Source organism: Natator depressus, chromosome 11 (genome assembly GCF_965152275.1).
Source record: "Natator depressus isolate rNatDep1 chromosome 11, rNatDep2.hap1, whole genome shotgun sequence".
In the NCBI taxonomy this organism is placed as follows: Eukaryota; Metazoa; Chordata; order Testudines; family Cheloniidae; genus Natator; species Natator depressus.
Window position 1 is genome coordinate 62,496,543 of NC_134244.1, and position 24,256 is coordinate 62,520,798.

A 24,256-nucleotide genomic window follows, 5' to 3' on the forward strand; every position below is an offset into this window, starting at 1 on the left:
GTGGATGAGACGGCCGACGGACAATGGGGCACCCCCACCCAATTAAAAAAATAAAAGCTCAAAATGCCCTTTTGCCAAGAAAAGGCTAAAAAATGCATTTGAGGAAGCACAGGGCTAAGAGTAAAAACAATTCCTCCCCCCTCCTCCCCCCCCCACCACAGTCCCCAGTGGCAGTGGAGCCCGACTCAATCAATACAGCAGCAACATTAACACTGCAATACTAGGAGAGAGGACAGGAGTGCTTGCTGGTGCTGAACCTGGGAAGAGGGGAAGAAAATTACTATGGCTAGTCTCCAAGGAAAAAGCATTTTTAAATTGTTAGGTTTTTCATAATGACATTTCCCTCCCCTCCTCCATACGCAAGCTCCTTTTTGGGAGAGCTGAATTTTGCCAATACTGCTAAGCTCCAAGGGCTCCAAAATCTTGAGTCAGGTCCACCAAATATCACAACGCTGGCTTAAAAATCACCAGGGCTTTAAAAATTATATTGTTGTCGGAGAGACAAGCTGGGAGAGGTAATATCTTGTATTGGACCAACTTCTGTTGGGGGAAGAGACAAGCTTTTGAGCTACACAGAACTCTTCAGGTCTGGGAAATGTAGTCATGTCAGGGATGGTCTAGATAATACTTAGTTCTGCCATGAGTGCAGGGGTCTGGACTAGACAACCTCTCAAGGTCCCTTCCAGTCCTATGATTCTACGATTTTAATCAGTGTCTCACAGCTAAATATAAGGTGGAACAGACTATTTAGCATAAGGCGTTAATACGTTGCAAAAGACCATTCAAGGTGGAATGGGCAGTTAACACTTCTGCAGCTGTAGGACAAAAAAAGTGGGGGCAGGGGGGAGATTAGTGGCATACATATTGGTGTAATAAGCCATAAATCCAGTGTCTTTGAGTCCCTGGTTTTGAATGTCAAGCAAAATTATGAATTTAAGTGCCCAGGCTCATACCTGAAGGTGCACCAGAATCATAGACTATCAGAGTTGGAAGGGACCTCAGGAGATCATCTAGTCCAACCCGCTGCTCAAAGCAGGCACAATCCCCAATTTTTTTTTGCCCCAGATCCCTAAATGGCCCCCTCAGGGATTGAACTCGCAACCCCGGGTTTCGCAGGCCAATACTCAAACCACTGAGCTATCCCTCTGTGGTTTGCAGGTTTCCTTTGAGGACAAGGGCTGAGAGGTCAGATACAGAGTGACTGCTTTGTGAAAAGTGTTTACCCATGGGTGACGTGGTGTTCTTGTCTTTTTATTATTCTGTGTGTAGTGATTGTCCGTCACTCGCATAGTTGTTGTTTGGGCATTTAGAGCATTGGATGAGGTACACCATCTATGACAGGCAGGTTTAGGACCCCGGAACATTGAAAGGTGGGCTGAGGAGAGGGTATTGATCATTGTAATGGTGAAGATATGTCTGCAGGTTTTGCATGTTATGGCTCTGGCTGGTGCTGCTTTGACGTGGTGCGTCTTGGTCAGTGGGGAGCTTGCCTCTGAGCATGAATGGGTGGGGGGGTTGTTTTAAAGCCGGAGAGGGAAAGATATCTTTCAGGATGTGGCCCCCATTGAATATTGGTTGTAAATGTTTAATGATACCCTGTATGGGTTCTGGGGGGGTGGCAACTAGGGGTGTGCAGTCTGAGGTTTTTTTCCTGTATTGAGGCAGGTTCTCTCTGCGTATGTGGGGACCAACACGGCTATCACAACACTGTAAATAATAACATTGTGGGTTTTTTTAATTTGCCTTCTGAGGCTTGGGGGACCATGTTTTTAAGTGGTGGGTTTGTTTTTTTGCAACCATGACAGCTAAGAACTTACACATTTCCTCCACAACTACAAAAAGTAAGACTGAGAGTCTTGAGGAATCACATGATTCCAGGAGCTGAGGCTTTACGACATACCAAATATCACTGGACTCACAATAAGATCATGACAGTTGGCAACAACTCCCATTATTCTGGAGGGCTTGGGTCAAATGCAACGGGGATTATTATTAGCAGTAAACATATTACGGTAGCGCTCAAATAGTGCCAACCTGGATTGTGGTGGGCACTGCACAAAGATAAACGACAGGCCCTGTCCGAAAGGGCTTACAGCCTAAAAGACACAAAACAGCTGATGGTGACATCATACAAGCAAATGAATATGTTGGAAAAACGGCATAGCTTTGTAAGTTACATATCTTGTTGTTGTTTTTACACTTCATAACTGCAGGTAGGGAGAGGAATGGAGAAATTAGTAAGAATATGGCACGGGAACAGAGACAATCCCTCATAATCAGCAGTAGACATAAAGGTTTTGTAGGCTTCAGGGCCCTGGCAAGTCTCTAAAGGAGGATAAGGAAGTGGCTGTACAGATTATACCAGGGAATTGCCCTCCTCTTGTGCCTCCCCCTAGACACAAGGGTCAGTGTAGGAGGAAGCTGACTGGTGGGTGGTGAGTAGTGGGACCGCTGGTGGAGTGAAGGTAGGGGTCAGGGTCATGGTAAATTATCAGATCAGCAAGGTCTGAAGAGCCTTAAAGACAAAACCAGGGAAGTATTTCATCTGCTGCTGGAAGGAGGCCTCACGCCAGATGTCAGAAATCGCTAGCTATGCACCAGCCCTCCTTGCTTCAGACTAACTTGGATAAAAACTACAAGGGGGCTGTGATATTCCTATAGGGGATGCCTCCTATAGGGAACTGGTTCTTACCGGAGACCCCTCCCCAGAGAAGACTTTCAAAACCCAAACGAGAAAGTAAAAAGTCTAGCTAGTGTGTGCACACATACATGCCTAGCCCTGCCTCTATGCAACACGTTCATTAAGCACCTTTCACCAGACCCACATGGTACTCTCATGCAACTGCTGGGACATGGTTACTCCAGCGATGGGGGCTTCAGAAATGTCTAGACAGACAAAAATTAAACCAATTATATGAAGCTGCCCACAGTTTATAAATTAGGGCTGGATCCTTAGCTGGTGTGAATCAGCAGAGCTCCATTGAAGTCAATGAAGCTATGTTGATTTCTGCTGCCTGGGGATCTGGCCCATAACCTACTGCCAAAACTGCAGCCACAATTTCAGCCGCTAGCCCACGCTTCAGGAACCAAATTGCCAAGAATGACCATTACAAAAATAATTTAATTACAACTGGGAGTCAGGAGACTGTGATCTATTCCCAGCTGTATCACTGACTCACTGTGTGACAACAGGACATAGAGGTTCATGACTTGCCCCAGTGTCCCCACCTGTAAAATGGGCATAATGAAGCTTGCCCAATGCTTTGAGATCAGTGAATGAAAAACATGATGCGAATGCTAAGCATGATCTCTAGATTAGACAAGAATGCTTGGCATCTGAATGCGGTCAAACCTGGGCACTGGAGGAGCCATTTCCAAAAGCGTGTTCAGTGGGGGAAGGGGATCTCTACTGAGACAGCTGTCACTGGTCCTGGAAAATTTGATTCCAGAACTGACAGCAAGAGCATTCCAGCCAAGCTTGATTTGCAAGATTACAGGGTAAAAGGCATAGGTGCTGGAACTACAGGTGCTGCCGCATCCCCTGGCTTGAAGTGGTTTCCGTTTTACACAGGGTTTCCACTTTGGTTCAATGGCTCTTAGCACCCTGCCTATAAAAACTGTTCCAGCACCCCTGTGTGCTCTCTGTGGTAAGCGGGTACCAGATTGTCACATGAGGCGATCACATGATTTCATTGCTTTGCATTCTTGAACCAAACCATAAATCTAATGGATCAGCGATGATGAAATTCTGCTTTGCTACAGGTCTTTAACTGCTGTAAACTGAGCTATGCATCCAGGCCAACGTGCATCTTAACTTTCAACCACAATTATGTTCTTTGCATTTTACCTTTGGATCTGGCCTTTCTTAGTACAGTAGTTACTGACTGGCCGGATTATTGGACCTATAGCATCTCCTTGGGTCTTCATCTCTCCCAGTCAGTAGTTAAATAGTAAGAAACACCCAGTATGTGGACCAGGGCAGTCATGCCAATCAGTTATGAGGATGACACACGCTCCCTCTGTGTTTAAGCCACTTGTTTGGCATCCTTAGTGCTAACAAAATCATTTTGCATTATTGTTTGCACGATGGTCCTGGTCTATAGGAACGGTAGCTTTGACTGTTAGGTAATTCCTACACATGGCGTGTCTTTCACGAATTGTATTCACAGAATCCCTGTGCCTGGCACAGATAAAAATCCAATGTAGATGCTCTGCATGATTACAAGATCATTCCCTGAAAGAGCTTTCTGTTAAATTAACATCTCAAGTATAAGTATTTCACATTAGACCTGCATTAATTTTCCCTCATCAGCAGGAGACCCACTGAAGAGGGCTGCAGTTTGCAGGTTAGTAGGGGAATGCAAACAAAACAAACCCAAAAGGATAATCCGTCACAGGATGTACTTTGCCAGCTGTACTTTAGCTTTGATTCTGATAATACTTCCCGATATACCAGTATCCTTGAGATCTCCCTAGAATAGAGGACTTGCTCTCAAAGCTTTGCTGAGAAGAGGGGATAGACCACAGTTTGTGTGTCCAAATTAGATATGGCCAGATTCTTAGCTAATGTAAATCTGCATCGCTCCACTGATCTAGCCAAAGGTGTGCACTAATTATTCAGTGAGGTCCTGCTGCTTTGTCACAAGCCTAAGATGCCAACCCCTGTGTTATCTGGTTGCACCTCACACAGGATAGACTGGTACTACATCTTCCTAAAAACAGGGAAGATCTTTTGCAAGCCCCCATAGCAACCAGCCCAAATTCCTCGAGAGAAACAGACAGACTAGTGTGGCAGGAGATTCTACTGCCTGCAGTTAGTAGCCAGCCTCAACAAAGAGTGGCTCAAAGCTCAAAACATCTGGCACTTTATGCTGTTGGCAAACTCAGATGTTTCCTTAGGGCCGCTGGATCAGGATTAGTCCCATCTCTGTCAGGCCTGATCCAAAGCCCAAGATTTCCACTGACTTCAGCAGCCTCTGGATCAGGTCCATAATGCCTGCCCAGCAATGACATCCAAAGCGCTAGCTTGAAACAGAGTCTTTATTGTATTCTGTTTGCATTTTACCGTATTTTAGGCTTAGCAGTGCCATGCAGGGAGCCTTTAGTAGTCCATGCAGGAGCAGCACTCTCGGAAACAACAGTTGCCCAATGCTTTCTCGGGGCTTTAGTGGTCTAGGACTCTGGAGGTTTAATATTCAGGCAAAGATCATACAACATCCTCAGCTCCCGGGTCTGGATTTTCTGGCAATCCCGGCCATCAGCTACCACCTTTTTACTGGCATCTCTCCTCTGCTCTCTGGTCAGCTAGGAGGGCACTGTAGCAGAATTAAAAACTGCACCCCACCTCCACCCTCTAGATAAAGTAAGAAGGCAGATCCGCTCAATCCTGGCACGGAGATTCAGGTATCCTACTCAATGGTCTAGTTATATATATACACACACACGCATTATTGCACCTGTCAAAAAGGCCAAGCAGAAACATGCAAAGCAGTGGGGTACGTCCAGTGTCAACTTGCTGATGTTGGTATGGGAGGAACAAAAATTCTAGCACCAGGAACCCTGCTCCTCTACTCACTGTGACTGTCAACCAGACACAAGTCACATTTTTAGGCCCTGAGATTGTCCACTATCTGCTATCAGTGGTCAGCATTCAGAACTGGCTACTTGCAAGGACGTTACAAGTGATATCATCTGTACTAGATGTGACTTTGCCCTCCTCATGATCATTTCTGTCTTAAGGGGGGGGCGAAAGCAATTGACATTTAAAAAAAAAGATCAGTTACTTTAGTCCACATCCCTAAATTTAAAACAAACAACAAACAAACGGAGAACACATGAGTGTCTAATGCTCCACGCAAATTAAAAACCAAAGGAAGCTAATATAAAGCTCTCTTTGAAAACAAAGAGAGCAGAGAAAAATTTTAAAAGCAAGCGTTGTCTTTAAATGATGCCTGTGAAGGGATTATAGAAAGGGATCCACGGAGTGAGCAGAGATATGAGCAGAAAATAAGTAGGTGAGATTCAGTTATGAACAATGCAGACTAATACATCTAGGAGACTCGGCGAATCTGAGCCACGCATATTCAAGGGGAAGGAGAGAGCCAATCAGTAGTAATGCTGAAAGAGACCTAAAACCCGAAAAGATGTGAGATTACAATGGGAGATGGCAATAAAAAGGTCCGTTTAATTTTTGGGATGCATTCTCATACACACATTATGGAGCAGGAGCCATTTCTAGTACTACGTCACCTGGAAATATTACATTCACTTCTGTGACCCTTAATACAAGCCAGGTATATAGGCAAATTGCAGGGTGCCCAGAGAAGTGCAACAGGAATTATTAGGAAGCTGGGGGGACACTTTATTCTTTGTATTGCAATAGCTACTAGAGTCACCAGTCAGGGATCAGGGTCCCAATGGTGCTAAGAACTGCACACTCCTTTAACAAGAAGATGGTCTCTGAGAGAGCTAATTTATGTATAGCAACAGCTAATAGAATGGAGACATAAGTCTATAAAGATTTGAACGGTCTGAACTGCAAGGAGGCAGTGGAATTCTTTAGAGACGTAAAAGGAAATATAAATAGGAGAAATTTGATTCAATTTAGGAAAGGGAAGTAGTCTTTTCTGATATTCAGCCTGTAACAATGAGGTCTATTAGATCGGATGAAGTATTGTCTGTGTACAGCAAGGAATGGCACATTGGCAGGAAGACTAGATGATTGTAACAGGGATTTTCCAGCTCAATTTCTGTGATCTGAATAAAAAATTATACATGTGCACCACTGTTTATGGGCCCAATCCTGCAGCCCTGACACACATGACCTACGGGTGGGTACGTGTTCACTAGTTTTGGCTAAAGGCAGTGGACAGTATGGCCTTCACATTGCATGCTCCCGGCTCATTTGCCTTCAGAATCAGCCAGTGCTGAACCCTCGCCTATTCCAGATACTTATTCATCGTCTGGGCCAAACTCTAACCATCGGCAGAAGAGGCCCTCAGGCCTGAACCAAAGCCCACTGTGATCAATGGCAAGACTCCCTATTGACTTTAAAGAATTAGGATTTAATCCGAAACCCATTGGATATAAACATGGGCTTTCCTTAAAAGGTTTTCTTCTAGATCCACTTCAGATGCTTTATACAATGTACTCTCTTGACACTGATTTTATAAATGAAACATTGGGTGTGGACACGCACGTGCGCACACCCACCATCCCCTATATCTTCTGAGAATAAATCAGGGTGGATTTGATTTAAATCATGATTTAAATCACTAGTCAGGAAGACTCAATTTAATCATGGATTTCTATGTAAAAGTGCATTCTTGTTGGTTGTTATAACCTTAATACAGATTCTTCACAACTCGGAGATAGATACACACTATACATTTTTAAAGTGATTTATTTTGAAAACTTTTCAGATTAGTTTTACAGCGATATCAGAAAATGAATGATTGTTTGGTTAATTCATTTACCAAAGGTAATTGAAGCAGATATTTATGAAGTCATTAGGAGGTGAACTATCTCCAATTCAACAGGTTAATCATTAATATTTGGAGGATTTTCTTGCCATGCTGTATTAGGAGGAGAACATCACCAGACAGGCATTTAAATTGTTTTATTTAATTAAAACAACAGCATTGTATTCTGGATTTTTTTCTTCAACAGCAAACATATTTTAACAAAACAAGCATAGGAATTTTTGAATTTAAACATTCAAGTTTTTTAAAATCAGGTTTGTTTTTGTTAAAATTGTTTTTAACTAAAATAGTTAAATGTTTCCCATGGAAATATTAAAAAAAAAAATTTAAATCAACTGTCAGCCAGGTCAACATGAGAAACTTAAAATATTGCCTTCTGCAGCTAACTCAGTCGTCTTCATCTTCTTTTTCCTGTTTGTTCATAATCTGGAAAAGAAAAACAAGCTTTCCTGCTTTTTCAGGTCCCAGACGATTTCTCAGTTTGGAATGAATTAGTCCAAAGTAAGAAAATATTCTTTTTACACCGGCACAAGAAGCTTCTGCTGTTAAAAGTGAGATTACCACTTCAACAGTCTCTGAATCTAAGTGCCTAAGTGACTTCCACCAGTTCACTGGTGTGACTTTCTTTAAAATATCAGCAGCAAACGTATATTTCTTGAATGGTTCACCCTTAGCTCTGAAGTTGGTTATAGTTGGCATTATGGAGGGATGACTGCTGATGCATTTTATCAAAATCAAAAAAATCCCGATTTAAATTTAAAAAAATCCGATTTTTGATTTTTTTTTTTAAATCATTGATTTTTATCCACCCTGGAATAAATCCAAATCCTGATTCTCATTTACACCAAGGCCCCTTTGCACCACACTCGCAGAGTGCAGAGGTGCCTCCAAGTGGGCCTGAGTCACCTACTATCCTGCACATCCTGCCAGAGAATTGCAGTAAGGCCCATGATGAGGTGTGTACCCCACACAGGCAAGGAAAGGGTTAAGGTGGGCCTTGTTATGCTACCTGGCTGCATCTGGACAGTGGGCCAGGTTTAAATAAAGTTGAAACCCAGCTGGGGAAGGAGCTGGGTGATGACTGTAGAGAAAGGAAGCACCAATTAGAAGGGCTTAGGGAGAGAGAAGAAACAAGTTCTGCACTTTGGGGTTTGGTTTTGATTGCACAAAAATGTATCCCTTTCAAAAGTGACGCAATGTACACCTCAGATAACTCCCCACCCTTCCAACGTGGGAGAAGGACATGGTTATGCTGTGTGTATGTGACCCCTTTCCCCCCATATTTTCGTCACAGGAAGAAAAACATACTACACTATTTGTTTTACAGAGGGAAGTTCACGAGCTACCACTTTTTCCTGGAAAGAAAATTCCTCGCTTGTATATATTTCTTCCCATTATTTGTTACCTAAAAGGCTGCGGATGATGATTGCAGAATTCCTAAGGCCATACTCACTAGAAATAAGCCAAAACAGTCAGATGTGACTTAAAGGTCAATGGACAACATTAAGTTATTCTCTCATTCTCTATTTCCTCCCAAAATGCCACTGGAAATAATACTTATGGAAGACCAGGAACTTCTATATTCTTTATAAACAATCATTAAAATGGGCATATTATTTTTGCCCCATTTTTATTTACTCAGTGTCTTGTATAGTGTGTAGAATGAATGCACCTAGTTGCTGTGAATTATACTTTGCTTTTCTATAGAACCTTCTGCAGAGAGGTCTCAAATGACTTGACAGACATTAGGTGAGGATCTGGCCTAATGTAAATCAGCCTAGGTCCATGGAAATTGATGTAGAGCCACAGAAATCGATCAGGGCTTGTCTATGTGGGGCAGCAATGAGCATGGTCTACATGGGCCAGCTAGCATGTTGGTGCACTTTAGAAGTCACACCCATCTAGTCCATGTAGACAAGCTCTTAGCTTAGGATCTGACTGAGTCATACAGACAAAACCCCAATGCAGAGTAGGTATTAATATTCTCATTTTATGTGGGGGGGGGGGGAATGATACATAACTGACCAGTCCAAGGTCTCTTGACTGCGTGAGACTACTTCCCCTCAAATATATAGAAGGGGAAAAGAGATGAAAATGTGCCACCCTTTATTAAAGTTTCTTCTGGCCTAAAATGTTGAACAAACTGTAACAACTATGTAGTGGCAAAAACCTGAATGAACGAAAGAGGATGTGCAACTGGGGCAGAGCTCACCATTGAAGATGGACAGTCAGCAAGAGAGAGTGTCCCAAAGTTGAGGGTCTCTAAATGACAACGTCCTATTCACTCTTGAAAGCAGTGTTCAAGACACTAAGATGAAATGTCCCAATGGTGGCAGTGGACATTAAAGAAGGATATGGTCTCAAAACTAAGCATATACTTTTAAGAATAGCAAAAAATGGAGTTTTACTACAAGATGTACTCTCCTGCTAAAGCACAGTAGAATAGTTTACACAATTACAGTAGGGACGTGAGGTAACTCAATGGATAATTTAGCTTCATGGCATTCGGCCTGCACCTTGGGCCGCTGCAGTCAAAAGCCAAGTGTAAAGACGAATATGCATTCAGTTTAATGGTCCCACCTGTGTAACTAGCCAGATTTACACTCTAAATTTGATTCAAGAGAAGATACAGATTAGCTGAAAAGGTAAATGGAATTTGAGTTGAGGATCCCTGCAAATCAAGGCTGAAGCTGACTGGACAAAAAGCTCAGGTAGCAACATTTTGCAATGAAGTTCTTGATAATTTCTGTGTCTAATGCTGCAGTGGGCTTTCCACACTCAGTCAGCTCCTAAATATTATGGCTGTGGTTTTCCAAAGACATTAGTGATTTTTGTCAATACCCAACTGGAGACTACTTAAAAATGGCTCCCACTTTCAGAAAGTGGGTGGGTGGTTCAGCCCTTTATAAAAACAACGGACCGTTGAGGTGTTTCAAGATGAAAACCTCAGCCCGTCTTCCCATCATCCTCCCCCACCAAATTCTTTTCTTTAAAAAGAAAAAGGCATTTGTAATACCCTTCTTCATTGGCCAGTATTAGGAAAAAAATATTTCAAATACCACTTTATGTAGATCAGTAAGCACCCTTTGCCTTACCTTCAGTAACCTAGAAACTATATATTTGGAGTGGCGAACTCCTCACATCAGAATTCATCTTGGCATTTTGATTTCTCTGCTCTTTCTCAAAACACTTGTGGCTTATATCAGATATAAAAACAAAACAGAAACACCTACTGCAAGCCAGCACATCTAACACAGAATATTTAATCAGGGTACCCTAAAACCTATCTGCTATCATTCAAGAAAAATCAATACAGGAGTCACTCTTTGAGACCATAAAGCCGTCTCGTGAAAGTGGAAAACCAGGGCTGACTGAACATAGAGAATGTCATCCTAGCCAAAGAAGGACCAGAAAGAATTGCTGTAGAATAGCCCAAACTGAATTTGAGGCAATTAGCATAGCCTCCTCACATGGCTCTGTGTGGACAGAATTCTTTCACCTGGAAGTATCATAATTCCTAGAGCTCCAATTCAGGGAAACATCTCTATTCAGGAAAGCACTGAGGCACATGCTTTAACTCCCACTGAAGTCAGTAGAGTTAAGCAAATGTTTAAGTGTTTTACTGACCTGGGACCTAAAGGGCTGATCATACATTCACTGAGGCCAATAGCAAAGCTCCCATTAACTTTTAACTGTGCGGGATCAGTACCTAGGCTAAGAGACTGACTCTGTATGGAAAGATCCTGTAGAACCACACAGAGGTGAAACCTGAAGGGTTCTCTAGATATGACTCGAAAAGCCTACGGAGTAATCACCTTTTTAAAACAAAACTTCTAGAGAAAGAATATGGCACTTAAATTCAACCGCGTGGTTTAAAGAGAACCTATAGGAAGCTTATCACTTCCTATTCTATAGGACTTTCCCATATGCCATATTTTTTCATAGGAAACTAGGTAGATTCCGCTTTAGATTTAGTTTATACAGAACCATGTGACATCCACTTATCCCAAAGCTCCCAGCCACAGAAGCCGTTAAAAGGGCTTTTATAAGCTATTTCAGTCGGCACCTAAATCACTGTCACACTGACCCCATACCCATCCACCTCTCACCCCACCCCCGCAACCCGAGACACAGGCAACCTCTAAGTTGCGTCGCAGCTCCATTGCTCTCATACTGCGCAGACATGCAGTATTGCCAACTCCGGCAATTTTATTGCCCATCTCACAATATATGATATTTCTCTTGAAGTGCCAGCTCTTAGAGGTATGGGGTTATGTGAGAATATCAGCTTTCATGTTTCTAAGAAACTAATACAATTCTAGCTTTCATGGCTGTGCAGAAAAGCCTGCAAACATGACCTAGTTACACACAAAGGGCTCCGAAGCAGAAGAACCTCCCATTTTTAATCTCATGACTTTGGGGGGCCCTGACACGTGATACAATATTGGAGTGGGAGGTAAGTTTCTGGTAAGAGTAGCAAGGTATAGAGTTCTCTAAACTGGTATTAATCTCCTCTAAGCCCTAGGCAGGGACAGTGGTGTAACCAGTCTTGCTCAGTTTTTATATACCCTGAAGCAATCTTATTCATTCTGACCACTGCACTTTGCTTCCCCAATTACTTGTTTTCAAATGCACAAAAAAAAGAGAACAAAAGCCATTCACAGCACACCTTTCTACCCATCCAATCCACACAACAATGCAAAAGGTTTCACCAAACAAGCACTACGTAGGAATTCCATTAGACAGTGAAGGCAGCCTCTCCACTGGTAACGTGTCAGAGACAAAGCAGTTTCTGATTTGATGCTTTCCATATCTTCCTTCCCTCACCCCCAACCACCCTTTTTCATACTTCCTTACTCACATGGCAGCTCTTAGTAGCTGTAGTTGAGGGGGATGGTTTTGCAGAGCAGTGTGTGTTTTCCAGCCTGACACGGAAGGCAATATATCGTTACAAACAAGTTTTAACCAGTTCAGTGGCTGAATTAAAGCCTTGTAGGGCCAGCTGTGCTTTGGCCAATGCATTGGTAAAACAACTGTGCAGTTGCAGGAGAAGAACGAAAACCGGGAGCTTTTCATCTCCCGCTGCACGGTTGAAAGAGAACCAGCATGAAGGTTCTAAGTAACTTCAAACCATTCAGGGACAGCAGGTTCCTAAATTAGGGACAAGAAGGAACTGGCACGAAAGTGCAAGCCTCACGCAGAGCCAAGCCTTACACTTTGCAGGGCAACAGACAACTGGGCCCAAGCCTCCAGGAAAAGAGGTAGGGAGTCAAGTGAGACAATCAGCAGCCTCCCTCTTCATTCCCACTAGCAGCAGAAAATCGGATGGGGAGTTGATTCCTGGTGATCTAGCATGGGGGTGAGGAACGGTCAGTGGCCTGCAGAACCTGGAAAGGCTGGGGAGCCCAAAAGAGCAGGGCTCCACGTGGTTGCTTGCACATGGAAAGGGGCATTGTCCATTTAAATGTCACATTATTAAAACCAAACTGCTAACAGCGCATTAGCTTATTAGAAGCGGAAGCATTTTTGAAAATCTAATTTACTTGTCATGCTCGGTTCATTTCTCCCAGCAGGGCAATCAAAAACCAGCCAAGGCACTTTCACTTTCATCCGTAGTCACTTTCACTTTCAGTTAACATGGCTGGAACACTGCCGCATTGGCCCTGCAAAAACAGCAGCTGGGCTGGGTTCTTTGTTTTGTTTTGTTTTTCTTTAAAAGGCTGCTTCCCATGGGAATATTTCTATTGATAGTAGGCTTTGTAAGAGCTATATTTATTTGCTAAGTCTAAATTTGTGGCCAAACAGACTTGATGGCATTGCCCCTCTGACGCTGACCTTGGGATACTTGTACATAAGAGAAGAATTTATAAATCCGGATAGTTATTGGAACATCTTGGAACAATTTTCTGTGTGCCAATATCCTTTTCCTTCACATCCCTCCTGAAAATCCATTTTGTCCACAAGGCCCTTCTATGCTCTGCCACTACTCTTCAATTCAGGTTTCTGTCAGAACTGTTCCCCTGTGTATCCTTTTTTAATGATTTTTAGGCCCCTGTTCTGCAGTTGGATCCAAGGCTGCCCAGAGCTTTGGCGATTCAGCTGCGGGTCCGGAGCTTTAAACTCTTCAAGGCATGGAATTTCTAAATCAGGATTGGATGTTTTTCTAAGAGAGAAGCTCTGGTTCAAACAGGAATTATTTCAGGGAAGTTCTGTGGCGTGTGTTAGACAGGAGGGCAGAGTAGGTGATCACAGTGCTCCCGTCTGGCCTTGGAATCTGTGACTTGGGTGATTTACGTATTTACCCAAAGTCCTAATTTTTAAAGGTGCTTAATTACTGTTGACTTTCAATGAGACTTAGGAGCCTCGGTGACTTAAGCGCTTTTGAAAATTACATCCTTTATCTTTTTGCATGTTTTAGAGAATGCCATATGTGCCCTTATGGCTCTCTCTAAGCAATATATGCAGTGCACAGACAATTACATACAAGAGTGTCGAGGTGTGGAACCATTCTGGATTAGAAGGGGGTACCTTAGATTTACAGAAAGGGGGAAAGTAAGCACCCATCCCAATCAAAAACTTTAAATACCACAGCATGTTGAAAGATCAATAGATTGGTTTTTTTCGGGGTCTGACATAAGTTTCCTACTCACCACCTTCCTTTATAGCTCAACCTCTCTGCAAAATTTATGTCAAGTTATTCTACCTGCTGTTTCCTCTAAGATGTCATAGACTAATTACATAAATTCTGGGAGGTGGGGCAGTGGAGGTGCGGTATTAAGTTTACACGTAAGAACAATTTTTTAACCAGAGGCAAGATTGTGAGCACTGTTGAGAGCTATTAGAGACGGGGAGCTGTCCCACAGTTTCAGCAGATATCAGTCCAACGAACATAGAAAATTAAACACCGGAAATATAGTGTAGTACGTCTCAGAAGGAGCTAGCTATCTCAGGTCTGCATCACTGCAGTGTCTGTGCACCTCCCAGTCTTTATCCTCACAACGCCCCTGGGCGCTAGGGCAGTGCTGTTATCCCCACTGTACAGATGGGGAACTGAGGCACAGAGAGATTAAGTGACTTGCCGAAGGTCACACAGAAAGGCTGTGGTGGAGCAGAAATTGAACATAGGCCTCACACAGGCTCTCACACTCACCACTGGACCATCCTTCCTTACAAGCTAATGTTGGGCATATAATGGCTGATAGTCTACATAGGGCCTGATCTGCTGCCACTCCCTCTTCCGTAGGTTGTAGGCACTGCCCCAAGGGCTTACAACCTGTCTCTTGCCATGTTGCCAACTTGGGTAACTTCACTGAGTCTCAGAACACGTGGTGTGTTTTCTTAAAGCTCCAGCTCGTGGAATCATGTAATTATCTGAGAATCTCAGTGTGCAAAGAATATATAAAAAATTAAGCCCACGACAGAAAGGCAGTTAACTTCAACACTGTAGGGTCAAGGGCATAGCGCGCCTTTACAAAACATTTGGGTTAAACACACGTATTCTTCAACTAAGTCAAAATCAGGGGAGGGTGGGGGAGAGAAGGAGCTCTTTCCTCAACAGATTTTAGTTACTGGGCCAACTGAACTCCTTAGTCCTGACCCCAAATACACACTCATTCTAACCAAGATGACGGCTGATATCATTAGCAGACACTAATGGAGGCTTAGGAAATGGACACTTTCTGGGAGCACTTTAAGTTTCAAGGCAGGGGGTAGAAATCACAGAAATGACGCTCGTTGTTCCCAGGCCGTGCCTGCCCACTCCTATTAGAAAGGATGGAGTGGGTACGTTTTGCGGGTTTACAGAAGAAGCTGTAGCATAGGATGATAGTCATAAGGCACCTGTAAGTACCGGGGGGACGGTGTGTGTTAAGGAGAGAGAGAGAGTGAGAGCACCACCATTCTTACAAAGCTCCATTATCACCTGTTTGGTTTGGCTTTATGGTCCTGATCCAGTGTCCATTGCAGTCCATGGAAAAACTCTCATGGACTCCAATTGGCTTTGAATTACCCCCTTTGTGGGTGAGGGCCAACTGTCCAAGTGCGACAGGCTTAACCTGGAATAAAATCTGTATCTTCTACTCTGTCACTTAATTTACTGAACCCCAATGCTGTACTCTCCTGAGAAGATGAACAAGCTGCCTTCTTCTCTATATCAAAGAATTAAAAATAACTTTATATAGTTACAGATTTAAATGGAAGCTGCTTCCTCCCCATGTCCCTGTGAAATATGTGCTAATAGAGAATAGGGTTCCCCTCAATGGAGAACCATGTAATAAGGCCTCAAAGGATTCAACAACATACAGAAAAATATTAAAGACAATTCACCTCCAGCCTGAAAAGCCAAAATGTGAAGCTATAACTGCATGGAACTGATAATCTGCTGCCATTTCAAAATGCTAGTACCTCTTTGTAGTCTGTGTTTATTGTGTATGTGCGCGTGTGTGTATTGAGAGTGAGGGAAAGAGATGGGTATGTATATATACACAATCTCATATTACAATAGGTTACATATATATATGTGTTTCAGAGTAGCAGCCGTGTTAGTATGTATCCGCAAAAACAAAAGGAGGACTTGTGGCACCTTAGAGACTAACAAATTTATTTGAGCATAAGCTTTCGTGAGCTACAGCTCACTTCATCAGATGCATGCAGTGGAAAATACAGTGGGGAGATTTTATATACACAGAGAACATGAAACAATGGGTGTTACCGTACACACTGTAAAGAGAGTGATCAGGTAAGGTGAGCTATTACCAGCAGGAGAGAAAAAAAACCTTTTGTAGTGATAATCAAGGTGGGCCATTTCCAGCAGTTGACAAGAACGTGTGAGGAACAGTGCGCGGGGAAACAAACATGGGGAAATAGTTTTACTTTGTGTAATGACACATCCACTCCCAGTCTTTATTCAAGCCTAATGTAATGGTGTCCAGTTTGCAAATTAATTCCAATCCAGCAGTCTCTCGTTGGAGTTTTTTTTCTCTCCTGCTGGTAATAGCTCACCTTACCTGATCACTCTTGTTAAAGTGTCTATGGTAACACCCACTGTTTCATGTTCTCTTCATATATAAAATCTCCCCACTGTATTTTCCACTGCATGCATCCGATGAAGTGGGCTGTAGCTCACGAAAGCTTATGCTCAAATAAATTTGTTAGTCTCTACGGTGCCACAAGTACTCCTTATATATATGTGTGTGTGTGTGTGTATGCGTATGTGTGTACGTGTATATATATGTATATATAGTTTCCATATTATTTTTTTTAAAAGCACAAATACTCATTTGATTTCATGACCATGAGCTTCCACTTTAAAAAAAATATGCATTTTGTAATTGTATCTTTTTAACTATACTAAATAATAGAAAATATTTTCTTATTTAGTACTTACACTATTAAAAGAAATACATTTACCCAATGTGAAGATCACACCCAAGTCACACATTAAATCAGCTATTTTACCCTTTTTATGGGGTTTGCAGGTCTCCTTTGTGTCTCTACACATTTATACCAGCAATTATAAATGCCAAGAAGTAATAACATAAAACAATGTTTTCTGTAACTAAGGGACGCAGAAAATGATATGAACAGTGGCTCCAGTTTGCTGATTTGATTTTTTGTATTTTTTTTTGCGGCGGGGGGGGGGAAGGGGGGAGGGGGGTTTATAGGATCCTGTTTTCAGTTCATTTAGCAGACAGTGAGCCTGTATACCGGTATTGAACATGGCTCACAGTCCAAATACATTGCATCACACATATGGCTGTTCTTGGAAGTCAACCATTTCTGCAAGTTATCCTCAGGAGGCCTGATGTACTATAAGCACTTAGAAATGTGTTTCACTGTGACTGGAACCAAGATGAAATAGCAATATTAGAAGAGATGGTTTAGTTTACGTAGTGGCCATTAAACTAGAACAATGAGGACAGTGGGGAGGTAGGAACATTCTACAATGTAATTTATTCCTTTCCAGTAGCAGTGGAAGTTTTTCCTTCAGGCCTGAAACTGACCCCATCTGCCAAATATAAATCAGAATCAACAACTAACAGAGTTCTGCTAGATTAGTCACATCATAATAAAATACTGCACTTACACAGCACAAGGATCTCAAAGCACTTTCCTGGTATTAAACTATTTAGCCTCACAATGCCCCAGTGAGTATTATTAAGTATTATCATCACTCATTTAACAGAGAGGGAAACATTGGCACAAAGATTTGCTCAAGGACACACTGGGGGACAGACGAAGGGTGTCTACAGCAGAGCCAACCCTCCCCCCAGATCTCTTGAGTCCCAGTCCTATGTCTCAACTCATCCTTTCTTCCTGTTCTAGTGTAAGAGGAACCAAAACTTAATTCATCTAAGAACTAATGAATCATCCCAGAGAGAAGGAATTCAAATCAGAGTATAAGCATCAGCCCCTATGTTTGGAACCATATTTCTTTTTATCAGAAGAAGAGATCCTGTTTCCAGTCCTCCTGGCCAACAGGATCTATGACCCCACCCCTGACAAAACCTGGGAGAATGGGAAGGGCTTGACACCCAAACTCTGCTAATTGCAGAATTCTCCTGGAAGCGTGAGGCCATAAGCATGGAGACCCTGTGCCTCAGCCCATCCTCCAGGCTCCCCATCTCTGACAGCAGGGGTCCACTTTAGTCGCATTACCAAAGTCTTCCAACGCCAGAGGCTATCCCTTGGGGTGCTCCTTTAAGGGGATGGGGGCCTTGTAGAAAAAGGAATGCAGCCCCAGGCTGTTCCCTGACTCTTTCCCCACTAGTGGATCCTGCGCCCTGGGAAGTTCTTCCTAAGGCCCAAAGAAGGAAGGGGTGGTTGTCATGGGGCAGCGGATGCCTCCTTCCTATGGAGGTGCACATCTGCTAGTGGATGATCCCCTCTGCACACAGCTCACCTAGTCCTTTGTCTTCACAGGATCAGGCAGATCCTTCCGAACCCCTTCCCTCCACTGGGGGTAACATGCTGTGGATCAAAGGCACCTCCTGGCCTTTTATTGTTTGAAACACACTTTTCACACCCTCTACAGCTCTCATTCGATATTCCAAGAGTGCCACAGCTGGTGAATACCTCACCATAACAGTGCACGTGAACCCAGCGTTCTTTACAGCATAGGACAGGCAGGGCAGATTCATGCTGGCTCAGGCTTCCCCCTCTGAACAGGCTCCTAAGTCATAGGAATGGATACCAAGGAAGAGGGTTCAAATGAGAGCCACAGCGACACACTAGCGGGCTATTTACAGAATCCGTCTGAGCTACCAGGCAGTTGAAAGACACCCTGGGCCTGATTTTTAAACATTCTGAGCCCCTACCACATCTATTGTCGGTGCAATAGCAATATCATGGTAACTGGTGGTCCAGATCCTGCATTCCTTGCTCAGGCAAAATTCCCATTGATCTGAGGGGAGTTTTGCCTGACCAAAAGATCAGGCCTTAAGGAACTGCAACATTAGTTAACAAGAATTAGGTACCAAAGATTACACCCCCACATAAAAATGTACATGAAAATAACCTAAACGCACAGTACCTTCAGATTCCATCTTAAATTTCAAACACACAAGGCTTCCCATGTTTACAGTTCAAGCTATCTTCTCCCCCCCTTGAAATCCACACATATAAATACATTTTTAATCGCCTCCTACCAAAAATCTGTTCACTTTGCACTTACAGGTTGGGCTGTCTAATGACTGTCCTATTTTAACTTCCAACACTAATTAAGAGAAGCACAGATATGAAACTTCCTCTCACTTCTGTTGCGGGGGAGGAGGAGGGGAGATCAGTTGAGTGCATGCAAGTGTTTAGCAACCAGCCTGAGCCGTCACTGCAATTAGTGATGCACATTTCATAATCGGAAACACTAGCAGTTGCATGCAACTGTCCCTACTATACACTTCATCAAGCAGCCACAAAACACTAGGCCAAACTAGGGACAAAAGGAAGAAGGTTGTGTCAACAATTTCAGGTAGCTTTAGGGTAACACTATCAACAGCCCAGATGTGTCTTAATAGTATAGAAGGAGATATCACTCACAAGGAGTTTTTAAACTGGCACCCACTAACCTCTCTACCACGAGTGTTATAAGAATGTTAAACAAGAAACAACTTTTGCTGACGATGTGATAAAGAATCTTGCTCTTCACCCTCACACCATACTGTTGCCCTCTTAAACGATACTAGAATAATCTTCCAAAACACTGCTGCACTGCTGGTGGAAGAGGTAATATTCTGGATCGTTACTATAGTATTTATATCACACTGGGTTTTCATTTGAAGATGTTAGAATGATCAATTCAAGAGCTTTCATTTAAAATTAAGGCTGCTACTTTACATTCTTGGGGGGCTCCATGGAATGGATTACTGCCCAGGAAGACGAGAGGAAAAGACAGACTTTACTAGTTAGCTGTCTCCCAAAAGCAAGGTCTCCAGATTACCACTTTTAAAGGGAAACAAATGGAAAACACACACACACACACACACAAGCTTTTTAACCTAAGATTATGACTGAAAGAGATTACCCCTGAAAGAGATTAGGAAGAAAAAACACCTCCCTTTTTCAGTTGGTTTACTTTGTACATTTTTACACCTTGTGCACCACTCAGTTTCACTGTTCCCTGTGTCAGCCAGGTTTCCCCCAGTTGCTTGCGTGGAGACTTCACACAGCAACAGGGGAGGAAAAACATTATAAAAATAGGATGTACTATAAAACAACAAGAATTGGCCAGGGGACTGAGGGGAAGAGGTAGCACGTGAAAAAGGTTTTAGCTCCTTTCCTAAAAATTGGCTAGATTTTTTAAGTGATGGTGTTCCTTTAAAATGTAGCTCTCACAAGAGGATTGCTTTGATACACTATTGCAGAAAGTGAAACGCTTCCCTTTCTTGTATGAAGTCAGGCAGCAGTAGACAAAGTATCACATACAGTATCTGCCTTAGGCATGCTGGCTATGTCAACAGATTATCTCACATTGAACTGTCTAGACTGTTATTAATATGCAACTGATTCAACAGCAAGGACAATGCAGAATTAAATGGGGATTCTAAAATGAAATCATATTAACCGCTTCAGTTTAATTTAGCATGTTAAAAGTCTAAAGGAAACCAGATGTGACCATCACTGAGGTGCAGACTGAATATTAATAACAAAAAAGTGTTTCCCCCTTTGGAGTATTAAGAAAAGTTGGACTGTCCAGTTGCGAATGAAATCTGAAAATGTTTGCCCTGTGGCTGCCAGTAAGCCTTTCATAAAAGAAAGCTGAAGCCAAAATAATTTTACTAGGTAAATCTCCCAAGTATCCAAGCACAGCCAAGTAGGTAGCAGTGCCACAGATTGTCCTGGAGTCCTATCATCCACCCAGAAACAAAAACAAAAAATCCTACCGCCCACTTACTAGAGAACTAACACACACTAGCCTTGTGCTGGCAAATATTGCACTGGATCAATGCAAAATGAAATCCAGCCCTCATTAGTCTTAACCTGCTTCTGTCGTGGGGTATGTAAGTTACATTAGCGCCACATGCCATTCTGCCCACACCTGACCATTCATATAGACTTGTCGATTTTTTTAAGAGACACTAATTTACAGAATGTTGACAATCTGACTAACCTGTAATCACATCAAGCAATACAGTAGCTTAGCTCTTCTCCTGCTACAATGAGGAGTCCCCTGTTTTTTCCTCCAGTATCCCAGTGGATAGTTATTTAGGGTCGGTTTGCATTTGGGCTGGTCATGACTTTTACACATCTTGCCCATTTCTCTACAAACTACTCTTCCCCTTGATATTATTTAGACATGTCACCCATCACTTTTAATGTATCCATAATACCAGATTGCCACCTTCAGAAGTACTCCAGTTCCTTCTGCATATTAACCCTATAGTGTCTCAATGCACCCTGGTGGCTGAAACCAGCCTGAAGTGTTATTGTCTTAAGCCAGTTTAAGATACAAAAACAAGTTTCATCTGTCCAGAACAATTCAAAAAGAAGTCATCTTTCTTACTGCAGATTTCACTGACTGTATTTTGCTATTGATACCATTTCCACCCCCAGCGCATCTCTAAATTAAGGTAGGATTTTTATTGACACATACTAATTACCTGAAAAAAAGAATGATCTATTCAGCTTCCACCAGCTGCCAGTTGTCAACACTGGCTGGAACAAGTGAGCAAAGAACAAAAAAAAAAAATCACTAAGCTTTACAAATAATCATAAAAAACAAAACCCAAAGAATTTCACCGGATCTGAGATACTGCCTGGTGTGTTTATATGATTGAATGCAGACAGCTTTGAATGGACGGCTCTGTCTCTAATTGCAAAAAAAAAAAAAAATTAAGGTGTTAGCCCCGCACAGGAAAAAACCTCCAAATTAAGTATTAAAGAAAAATAAAATAAAATCAGAAATGCAGCCTCGACGCACCGACTGTCTGCACTTAAAAGATTTACAGGAGTAATTTAAATGGTTCACCTGCTGCCAGTTTTCCTCCAAGGATGGCAAAGCTGAGAAGTAGCCGGTGTCGTGGACAAGCTGTAGTTCCTGGAATATACTATAACTAGCCAACACATCCATGCTGCTGCTGAGCAAAACCCTTTTGTTTTGTTTTGTGTTTGTTTGTTTGTGGTGGGGTTTTGTTTGTGATCATAAAAAACAACAATAGATCCAATGTCCCTTTTTTTGTTTTGTTTTGTTTCTGTCACACTGTAAAAAAAAAATCAATTCAGGAAAGAGAGGGGAGGAAAAAAAAAAACCCCAGTGAGAATGGCTAGATGCACCCAATATGTACAGTGCAAACAGCAGCCAGCAAAAGCGGGGGTACTCTTCCACTTGTAGTAAATGCAAGTCCCTTCCAGGGGTCTAATCACTCCACTTCTTGGACCAGGAAGGGGGAATGCAAACTCCCTGACACGAAACTGCCATCTATTTCTGCATTGCTGCTCGCTGCTCAATGCAATCTTTGCTCTTTATTTTTGGGAGGTTGCATTTTTTTTTCTCGCGATCGCTTTTTTTCTCAGCCCCCATTGTCCCCCCCCCTTTCAAAGCCAATCCCCCCCCTCAATCCTGCAAGCTCAGAGCCCCCCCCTTCTCTTCGTCCCCCTCCCCTCCCATCTTTTCTCCGCGCAGCCGTCAGCTCTTGAAGGAAGCTGTCCATTAAGACAACGCGTGACCATGTAAGGCGAAGAGGGGGTGGTGGGGGGAGCCCATGAAGTCACTGAAGCCCAATGAGGGCCAAAGAGAAGGGGCCGGAGGCGGAGCCTGGCACGGAAGGGCCACGCGGATTGGATGGGGGTTGATCTCCCCGCTGCCTTACAAGGCAGTGTAAGGCGAGCTATTTTTAGAGGGCTATATAAGGGGCGCACGGCTGCGCGCGCCTGCCCGGGGACCGGAGAGGGGGTGGCGGAGGGCCGGGGGCCCTGGCTCTGGCTCTGGCTCTGGCTCTGGGAGGTTCGCAAAGCGAGCCCCGCACGCTACGGGCAGTCCGTAAAGCGGCGCGGCGGGTCGGAGCTCTCCCGGTGCCCGGCTCCCCAGCGAGCTAGGCAAACAGCGTGCACGCACAAGGACCCACAACAGAGGCGTGACCCCCCCGCACCCCCTCGCTCCCCGTCCCACAAAGGGGCTCTGCAATCCGCAGCGTAGCGTGGCATCTTAATGGCAAACCCACAAAGGTTTCGGGGAGAAGGACTTGCTCGTTAGTGACCATTGTAAGCAGAAAAACGCTGCCCTTTAAGACACAAGGCGCAGCCGGGAGGGGAGGGAAAACTCCCTGCGCCGAGGGAAGCAGGAGCTGGTTTCTTTTAGTCCGCCCGGGGGGGGCTGGCTGTCAGCACTTCTCTGGATCGTGCCACCGGGGACGGGGACGGGGACGGGACCTTTTCCTGGGGCAAGGGGAGAACATGGTGCAGAGAGTGGAAGAGAGACATTCAGTGTAATCAGAGAAGAAAAGCAGGCGGTTAAATCCAGGCTCTCTGATTAACCCTGTCCCGCAGGTCTAGCTACATCTGCGGTGCCTGGAGCACCAGGTGAGCGCCCCTGCGCGTCTCCTTCCCCTGTTGATCGCTGAAGGGGGAGGATCTGTCAAAAAAAATTCCCAGTCAACAGTTGATTGAGCGAGGGCGCATCAAACCGATGTGTAAATTGTAAGGGGTGAGAGGGGAAGACTAAACAGCGTTACAGCCGGTGTGTGAAATCTGTTGGAATATGAAGGACTTGGGAGTGAGTTTTAGACACGTGCCCAGTGCCTGTGTATATTGTGCGTATCTAGCCCAGACAAGGGTAACGCAGCCTCTTGAGAAGGAAGGAGTGCTGAATGTTAATAAGGCTGGAATCCCTCCATAAATGTACATGTATTTATTAGAGATTCATCAAAGCATTTAACCAGGCTTAGCTGTTACCTGATCTCCCTTGCATACTAGTTTGGGTTAGTCAGTGAGCTATTTGACCGTAAATGGTTAGTGTGATGGCAGCTTCCCCAAATTGCTCTTGGAGCTGGGCAGAGTTGCATTTCTGCTTTTGGAATGATTGCAGAAGTGTGACTGTGCTAATTTAAAGATGATGGGTTTTTTCCAGTAATAGAAGAAATATGTTCTCTTTGTCTCTCTTAAATTCAAAGGGCCCGTGAGTCCCATCAGATGCACAGCCAGGGCCATATCCCACCATCAGTCAGCGGGCAGAGCTCCCTCCAGTGCCCTTTTGTGAGGGACCTTTGAGTTGGGAGTTGGAATGGTTCTCAACATAAACAGATTTTGCCACAGATGCTGCCCTGTGCTCTCAGGCCATCTGGTTT

The 24,256-nt window shown here is 43.5% G+C and overlaps 1 protein-coding gene across 2 annotated transcripts in view; it reads right to left on the reverse strand.

Moving 5' to 3' along the window:
• Positions 1–22,468, reverse strand: part of KLF7 (KLF transcription factor 7) — a 67,215-nt gene extending 44,747 nt beyond the window's left edge. The window contains exon 1 of one of the 2 annotated variants that reach the window (XM_074966888.1): positions 21,943–22,468. In XM_074966888.1, coding sequence (XP_074822989.1) covers positions 21,943–22,044 — 102 coding nt within the window. In that variant the 5' untranslated portion in view covers positions 22,045–22,468. The remainder of the gene's footprint in view (positions 1–21,942) is intronic. The other variant, XM_074966887.1, reaches the window with a different exon arrangement.
• Positions 22,469–24,256: the final 1,788 nt, after the last annotated feature.